Source organism: Cystoisospora suis, assembly GCF_002600585.1.
Source record: "Cystoisospora suis strain Wien I chromosome Unknown contig_308, whole genome shotgun sequence".
NCBI lineage: Eukaryota > Apicomplexa > Conoidasida > Eucoccidiorida > Sarcocystidae > Cystoisospora > Cystoisospora suis.
Window position 1 is genome coordinate 125991 of NW_027153109.1, and position 9316 is coordinate 135306.

General features: G+C 48.0%; 2 protein-coding genes across 2 annotated transcripts; both read left to right on the top strand.

Annotated features, from left to right (window-relative positions):
* Positions 1–199: 199 nt before the first annotated feature.
* Positions 200–4995, top strand: CSUI_000807 (uncharacterized protein). The gene is made up of 3 exons (XM_068061014.1): positions 200–613; positions 2102–4199; positions 4447–4995. The coding sequence occupies exons 2-3, from the start codon at positions 3982–3984 to the stop codon at positions 4748–4750; spliced, it is 522 nt and encodes a 173-aa protein (XP_067927020.1). The 5' UTR covers positions 200–613; positions 2102–3981; the 3' UTR covers positions 4751–4995.
* A 722-nt stretch (positions 4996–5717) lies between these two features.
* CSUI_000808 (uncharacterized protein) lies at positions 5718–8844 on the top strand (the record flags this gene model as incomplete). Its single annotated transcript, XM_068061015.1, has 2 exons — positions 5718–7275; positions 8586–8844. A coding segment is annotated over exon 2 (186 nt), but the record flags the coding sequence as incomplete, so codon positions are not given.
* Positions 8845–9316: the final 472 nt, after the last annotated feature.

Here is a 9316-nt window from a genome sequence, read left to right on the forward strand (position 1 = left end):
GAGCAAAGGTCACGGATATCAGGGAAGCACTAGAAAGGTAAGTGAAAAAGAGAGATTTCCTAGTGGACACGAACAAGAAACATTCTAGACGTTCCTCTCTTGTAGAGCAGAGAGAGATTTTATCCTCTTTTCAAGAAGAAAGAAAGAGGATCTTCTCTCCTTTTTGCGACTTGTGTCTTCACCTGGTTGTTGATGACCAAGAGGAGGAGGCTGCGGCGAATGTTGCATATTTTTTCCGATGTGAACTGCATGCGTTCGTTTCAAAAAGAAAGGAACCTTCCCGTCCTTTCGTTCATTCACCACTCAGAGATAAAGATTCTGTAGAGCCGAGTCTCCCGAGCAGTTTCGGCCTTTTCACATGCACGACGTCACCCGCGCTTTTCAGATACACCTCCGGATGCCAAACAGGAGAAGAACCACGTGTACCTCTTTCGCGCTTTAGTAATGAATGAAAGTATGTGACTGGCGGCTTCTGTGTGTGGTTCCTCGGCATATTTGATTCCCTCTCGTTCATTCCAAGCCTCGGCACGAAAACAGTTTTATCTCAGTCGTGGTTCAAATTCATTCGGAAAGCTAAAAGCCAAGTGCGAAAGAAGTCTGTCTGCCCAAGCAGGTGAGAGAAATTCAAGTACAAGAGACTGCACAACTAGTCATTCTTCGTATCCCGGTTTCTCCGATCTTCTTCCTCATCTCTATTCGCGGGACAAGCACCGAACATGCTGGCCGGTCTAGTGTAGACAGAGAATAACGATGATATCTGTCCTCTGTACAGTGTTTAGTATCTCTCCGATCTAAAACCGTATCTCACTGTGTTTGCTTACACCTAGGAGACTTCTTTTAGAAGAAGGCTATAGGGGTTGACCGTCATTCTGGAGGAAGAAGAGAGGCAAGTAGCAGGGTAGTGCGGATCAGAGAGATTTGAAGGACGTGTATGAGTTGTAGACGAGTCTTTGGCTTTGATGAATTGACAGCAGACAGACAGATGCACACAGTTGCTATACTGTTTGCTTCTTGTTCTAGCACACCGAAGAAAGAGAAACTCGTATCGAGCTGGACGGAGATGCCAAGTCGCAGTCGAGTATCCGATAGACACACATATATGACTGCATACATAGGGTGTAGGAAGCACACGTGTATATACGGAGATGTAGACAAACAGACAAATGAAGAAACTGGGAAGAAGAGAGGAACGGAACAAGTGGTGGTTTTATGGCCATGAAAAATCGGGAGTCTCCCGCTCTCTCTTTTCTACTTTTTGTGCCCTTGTGCATGAGAGGGGATCCAACAGGGAGGGGAGAGACGAAGATTCCGATCCATGACATCTTGCCGCATACTTCTTGTCCTGGTGGGCGGAGAGATGGAGGTAAAGTAGCGGACTACTCTTCATTCTTTTCCTTCCATGCTCTTCAAGGGCTTTCTCGTCGAAAGGGACAGATATGAATACATTGTAGCAGGGCACAATTTGCTGGAAACTAATCAGAGAGATAAAAGAGTCAAGGGAACAACGAGCGGCTCTGTGAAGACAGAGAACACCCAGACTCTTCGGTCCCTATACTTCACGATGTTTCTCTGCATGTAAACGCTCGTGCAAGTGTTGAATATCATGAACATATATACATTTTCGGATAGATACAGAAGGCTGAAGAAATAGGAATTTTGCTTCTGTAGTGATCCTTCGAAACAACCCTGCCAAGTTGACTCAAGGTAGTCGGCGAGCAGGTAGGTGGGACACACTGCACTCTGGCCTCACTCAGCCTGTCTCCGTGGAGTCTGGACGGATCACTTTTGTCGAGGCTTCTATCACCGCCGGCAACCGCCATGCCTGCACACGTGTAAAAGAAGAGCAGATAGATGAACGCAGCAATCTGTGGGATAAGCCACACTAACCCATCAGCATCAGGTTAGAGGCGCACCAAAGGTACTCAAGAGCCAACCCTACCAATCACTCGCCGGCGTTCATCGTGCTCTCAGTGCTCTCCTCTCGACTTACCACTCCAGGTGGCACTCATCATGCTTCCAGCGCTCTCTTCACGCACTTCTGCAAAGGCTCCTTGATATCCTGCAACCAGCTGGGCTCCGGACGATGTTTCTCCTGTTGCAGGGCTGGAGGGGGGAACGTCGTCGTCCTTAGGCCTTTTCGGGCTTCCGCCAGCCACCGTGTGCTGTCGCCTTCTTCGCTGGGGTGAGAGGAATGGCGGGGGTCACCTCGAGAAAGGGAGCACACTCTCGTGCTACCCGAGCCGACGAGCAGATTGCCGTCCTGGCTGGGCAGGCGAGGAGGATGGGCGAAAGGGTACGCGTACATCTTGGGGGGCTACACACTTGGCTTGGAGCGAAGACCAAGGAGCTAGAATGGAAGAAAGAAAATACTGAATGATTTGTAGCGAGACTGGGGCAAGGGAAGAACGAGAGAGAGAGGGGGTCAACGGACGAAGAGTCGGCGCGGCTAGCCGAGGGCCCGTCGGAGATCGGGACTGGAGCGGACCCAAAAGAGCGTCAGGAGTGGCTGCTCTTCTGCCCCTTCGGCGAGTCAGCCACTCGCGCGCGCTTCTGGCGCTATCCCAGGGGCTGCCAAGCGGATCGAAGAATGGCTGCTGTTTTTGTGCCCGCGAAGGAAGAACCATTCTGGCGCTGATTTGATATGCCCGGCCCGCCCGCGGTGTGGGCAAGCTGGGGACTGCTGCCGCGCACACCAGGCGTGCAAGGGCTTTTAGCTGTTCATGGAGGTCTCGACAAATCGGGTGACTCAGAGGGTTGCTCATGAGGACTACAACTAGAGAGAGAGCAAAAGGACTCCGGAGAGACTACCCGGCGGCTCCGTGTTTCTGGGATGTTTCTCCAGTGTCTGGAAGAAACAGCACCGCCGCTGTCCAGACTGCTAGAACTCCGCACCTATAGCGGAGTGTGTCCACCTACCTGCTGGCCGCCTACTTTGAGCCGAAAGATCAATACAGAGACAAGTTTTTCGTTGTCTACCACTTCCGCGTTTTTTTTTTCTATTACTTCGGACTTCTTTAGCTATATACTTGGATAAATCTAAGGGTTTCCACGACACCTATACGTACATGGACAGAAACATGGTGGAAGCTAGAGAATAGAAAGAGAGGCCGGACAATTCTCCTATTCTTTGTCTATGTAGAGACGCCTCGTTGTCCCCCTAACTCTTTTGTCTCTCTGACTAGTTTCCAGTATGTTCTCTGCAGCTACACTGTGTTCATATCTGTCGCTTTCCGCGACGAGAAGGCGCTTGAAGACCAGAAGAGGAGAAAGGAAAGGACCGAAGAGAAAGACGTCCGCTGTTTATCTCCATCTCTCGCCCTTTCACAAGGAATATGGCGGCAAGCAGATGTGAACCGGGTCTCGTCGCTCCCCTCTCCATCGAATCCCCTCTCCTGCGTGAGGGCAAAGGAGTAGAAGAATAGAGAGCGATACATGTCCGCGCTTTCTATGGCTACAAAGCACTTTCAAAGCAGCAGTTGTAAGCGAGCAGCCCGTCTCCGCCCTCCCGGACCTTCGCTTAAGGGTACAGAAGCAGGCATCTCCTGACGAGCGCGTGTGAGCCCCTGATTGTCCGAAAAGTTTGGGCTTGACTGTCACACAGGTACAGTCACTCTTGCCAGCTTTGTTTTAGTGTGTGCTCGTCCCTGTATGTAACGGGCACCCGGTTACCTGCCCTCCTGTCTTCGTGCCGGAGTGCAGGGGGACCTGACCGTTTTTCTCATTCTCTGCTTAGTGCTACTGCTTAGTCACTTTGCTTCGTTGCCAGACTGGCGGCACACCAGTTAGCACTTTCTTTCCTCTGTGATAATTGCTTCCTGGTCGCTGGAACTCGAAATAGAGTGTCGTAGACTTTTCTCTTAGGTTTGTCTTTGTTTGAGGTCTGATGCCCTCGAAAGAAATCTCAAGCATCTTACCGTTTCTGTCAGGCTGTCTTAAACTTTTTCTCACGAAGGCCATTCCAGGTGGTGTGGGACTACCTTCATGGCCAAGTTCCCCAACTTCTTGGTGAAGGCGGCGATCTGGCGGGCTTCGATAAGGCGAAGTAATGCCTTGCCCCACTACCTGTTCTTGATTCTCGTCAGCTTCCAGCTTGACAGACAACGTTCACAGCATTTTTCCGAAGATAAAGCCCTCCGGTTATTGTGGGCATTTACCTCTTTTCTGCATTTTTCTACAAGAGCGCGCAGTATGAGCTACAAGTGAGTTCGAATAGGAGCTCATTGGCATGTTGGAGAAACCAGCAGTACATCCTTGGGTACACAGGTAGTGTGTACCCTTCTCGCGAACATAGCATTGTCGGAGTGCCCGCCCGAAGTACACCTAGTGGACTTCGTGTAGAGCAGACTGCAACGGGCGGTTGGTGTCTCCGAGAGAGCTTGGCTCCACCCGCCCTTCCTTGCTGGTGACACGGAGACGACCTTGTCCGTCCTCTGTTTTTGGCTGCAGCCAGGCAGGTGTGTGGCGCCACCTTCTTCGCTTCTACAGACCGAGGAGACTCGACGAGAAGGAGGCGCTCTCTCCCCCTGGATTTATCTGTATCCGCTGGAAAACGCTCAGCCAGATGGTAGTAATCGTATTGGTGAACCGTGTTGTTCGATCCTTCTTCCTTTGTTTCTCTCTCTCCCTCACTCAATGTGCCACGTACTTCTCTTATCCTTATAGCTTAAATCGTGCACATAAATGGCTGATGCCAGAACAACCGCCGGATAGTACGCTCTCCAGTGTAGCCAGCCACTGTGTAGACTGGTAGGCCCTGCCACATTCCGACCCTCCGGCAGAACCCTCCAGGGCCGGCAAGAGTTTTGACATTTTGTCACTCTCTTTCAGGCTGCAATCTTCTCACCTGATTCTTTTGAACTCTTTTCAAGAGCTGGCTCCCGGGGCTCTTTTTCTTCATGAAACGTCTGTGCCTCCGTGTTTTAAGGCGTCCACGGGGTGACCTTCCTTTCACCAGCCGTGTGCCCCCAAGTCGGCAGCAGCGCACTTCTTGGACATTAATCGCCTTTGACGATTCTCCGAACTGAGTTCCATCTCACCATAGTTTGAAATACCTTCTTTCAGCAACAGAACGTTCTTTACTCCAACCACACAGGCAGTCCTCTCCATAGAGACTCGCCATAGGTATATCTGCATAGCGATAACCCGCCGGCGCGAGTCTCTTCAACCGGGGTCGTGCCCTTTACTTGCGGTTTACCTGTCAAGTATGTCGAGGCTTCCAAACTATTTTCTGCTCCAACGCTATTGCTACGGGTAACAGCCTGATGTAAATGTGGCAGTCATCTGGCAACCTTGCTTTAGTTTTCTATGACATCTTCTTCACCTATCTGGTGGCCGCTTACGTGGCCTGCCGAAGGCGTAGGAAACTTCTGATGCATCTTGCCTGAATGGCTGAAGGAATACGCAAACCGGTTGAACCAACCCCACCGGGAAGTCTACTCTTAGCTCCCCTTTATCTGTTTGGTGCTGACGGAAGCGTAAGGGACTTTCGATGTATATCAAACGAACGACTACAGTAATACTCAATCTGTAAGAACATCCTGACTCTTGTCTCGCTCCATCCCGCCTTTCGGACCGGTGCCAAAGAAGAGACATGGTGCAGATTCTCAAGAAAAAGAAGAGGACACTTATTGAAGCCCATCTTCTTGTCTACGAAAGAAGCTCTTTCCTTTTCCCTCCTCTTTCTTTCCTTTCTTGGGTGAATGAAGGTTTGTTCGCAAGAGGTCGACTGCATGAGGAGCAAGCAAATCCACCCCCACGTGGAATGAAAAAAGAAGACGACAACCACACACACCTTCAGGAATCAAATACTTGCCTCTTCTTTCTTCTCGTCTCACGGAAGGAGACCTTTTTCACTTTGATGCATTCATTCCATGATGGAATGAATCCATCAACGGTATCAAGCCGCCTGGCAATGAATGAGAACAATGATGTGAGAGACACGCTTTCACCATCCGTTCATTTTCATTCTTGCCTACTACTACTCTTGTCCCCCATTTAATATACCCCCATGTTGCTCATCGATGGGACGAAGAAAAAAAGAACGGCCAGTTATCAAGACGTAAAAAACTTGTCCTCACTAGGAGTCTGACCTCCTCGGACCCATATCCCTCTCTCCGTCTCTTCAGCACGTGGCACAAGGCTGATACCTCGATGATCTTTAAAGCAAGGGGCATATATATACTTACATGCATACGGGTGTGTGCACGCATACATACTTTATATACATGCTTGGAGGTGGACGTGATGATACGACTGCCGTAAGTCAAGCTGTTCTTTCTTTGATAAACGTAAGACGCTGATATGGGTGCTACGCATGTCACTCTTACTTCTCACCGTCACTTAACGGACGACGTTCTCAAAAGACACTTCGACTACACGAAGACGACACACCCATGTGTAGCTAGCTAGCTAGCTACAGCCAAAGAAGTGCTATGGGCTGAAGTTGGTTGGCGGTGGTAGTGATGCAAAACCCAAATGAGAAAAGGTGACTGTAGCTTGATGAGACAGGTAGGTGGGATTCGGGTACAGATCTGAGGGATTTTCAAGAGAAGGCCACGCCTCTCTTTTCATTGGACGAACGCATATGACACGTGAATGTGTTGCTATTCGGAAAGGAATGAGAAAGCTCATCGTCACGTTCCTTCTTTTCATTTGCTTTAAAATGAATGAAGTCGTTCTACGACGCATGCAATGTGAAAGACCGGCCACGGCTAATTGATTTCTAGCTAGCCAGCTAGCCGAGAAAGACTGTAGTGCTGTCTTGTTCCTTTGAACAAGCAGCCCAGCACATACAACCAGATTCTCGGGACTGGAGATGATTTCGAGGAAGAAGACGACACCTTCTTCTCCTTCCTCTATCCTTCTTCTTCATCTGGAACTTGTGCTTTTCTTCATGTAAAAAATAACTTCAGAACACCATACACATAGAGAAATGGAGCGGTCGCCCCATCCTCCTTCATCGCTCACTCTTGGAGCAGCACGCACTTAGCATACACCACAACATACACGCATAGCTGTATGTACTACTTTCACGTGCCTACATACATATGTACGTGTAGGTATGTATATCCACTGCAATAGTAGCATGACAGCATGGATTGACTGAGAATCTGCAAACCTGATTAAAGACCGTTTTCGGACGAGCAAATCCTGGAGACACTGGCAGACAAGAAAGAAAGTCTTTATCTATCAATCAAGCATTCCCAATTTCCTCTCTCTCTCCTTTCTTCCTTCCTGTAGTGACCTCTTTTATCCCTGTAATCGTTTTCCATCTCTCTATAGGCAAGGACCAGCCAAAGAAAAGGAGTAGAAAGGCGAGATGCCCTTCTACGAGGAACTCGGCAACCACTCAATACCACGGTAACGTACCACCTCTCTACAATCCTGTGTTTCACTCTGCGTGCATATGTATACACACATGTATGTTCATATATCCTGTACGTGTATATACATATATATATGTACGATCTGTATACATGCGGGCCTGTACGTACGTCTACAGGTCTAGTACATACCTACACGCACAGGCAATCTGAGAACCGACGATACGAGATTCTCCGCTTCTTACATGCTCGTCACCTCCCTATCAGTCTCGCTCATCGAAGAGGATCAGGAGCCGCTTCCTCTCTTGGGCTACTTCATTACCTCTAATATTACATTCTTTGTGAGCCTCGTTGGAGTACAGTGAAAACACTTTACTATGATGACTGGCAACCCTGCCAAGCGACCTCCTCCCTCAGCTGTATGTACCCCCCCTGCGTTAGAAGAGGTACCGATATGGATGAAATCGATGAAACAATTCAACTATCCCGAATTTTTCCGAACCAATACAGATCTCTCTAAAGCAAGAAAAAAGACGAGTGAGATGATACTAAACCACTTACGCCAAAAAATAGAACCACTGCGGGATGCCCTGTTTCCTTTCTCTCTCTCAACTCTCTAGAGAATTATCAACACGATGATCGCCATTCTCTCAAAGATAGAAAGAAACACACACCCCTTACATACACATAATCTACCAACACATAGGAATGTACTTACGTACGCTCATCCATCTAGAGGTGTATAATAAGCGTAGGGGATAGAAGAGAGGGTAACGCGTCCTTAGAACTCCGGCCCTCTCTTTCTCTTCTTTCTACATCTTTCTTGCCTAGCCTCTTCACAGTCTTAGCTTGTTCTGCCTGGCTTACATGACGAAAGCGAAGAATTCTAACCTGCTTCTATCCTACATGACCACTTAACAGCTCTACTATAGAAAACACCTTCATTCAGACACTCCCGCTTCTTCACACATCGAAGAGAAACCCTAGCAGTCCCTCCCCCCTCCTTCAATCATCCCTCGCAGTCATGCATCATCCACTACTACAGTGGGCAGACACCTCGGCCTGCCTATACACAAGGTGTATGTACACAGCTCGAAGGGGACATGTCTGTACGGTGTCTACATACACACGTGTGCATATATATATATATATACACGTAGATATGAACGCCCGCGCCTCATGTGCATACGCCAGCAAGGTGGTGGCATGTATGTCTGTAAACAGCTGTCTCTTCGCTTGTGAATAGTGTTATAGCAGCCTCACTTCAGAGAGAAAGAGAAGAGAAAGCCTTGATGTCTCTGCTCTATGTGACGCATATCACCATGCATCGCTTTTCATGTTTTCTTTCTCCCTTTTTCTGTCCCTGACGATGGGCAGTTTTACTCATCGGCAGCAAGCTGTTTTTTCTGTTTCTTTTCCTTCTTTTTCTGCTGTCTCGTCTCTCCTGCGGCAGCTTGCTTTGAAAGCCCGGGAGAACTCAACCTCACATCGCTCACCATACATAAAGCGATCTCAGACATCTGAAGAATGAGAAGAAAAGAATGAAAGGAAAGAAAGTCAGCTGAAGAGACACATACATACGGCTTCACTGACATGCCGATGACTTTTCTACGTCGGATGTCCAGTACCCATACACACACAAGGAACATTCTAACCCTAGGATAGATAGATAGATAGATTAAAGATAGATAGATTAAAGATAGATAGATAGATAGATTAAAGATAGATAGATTAAAGATAGATAGATAGATAGATAGATTAAAGATAGATAGATAGATAGATAGATTAAAGAGAGTTAGAGATAGATAGATAGCTTAAAGATAGATAGATAGCTTAAAGATAGATAGATAAATATCTTAAAGATAGCTTGAAGATTAGTAGATAGATAGATACTCTTCTACACGCGGGTCTCCGTGACAACAAGTGATGACACGCCCGCTTCCTCCTCCCCAGTCCAAAAACAAAGTACAGGCACATATATATATATATGTATA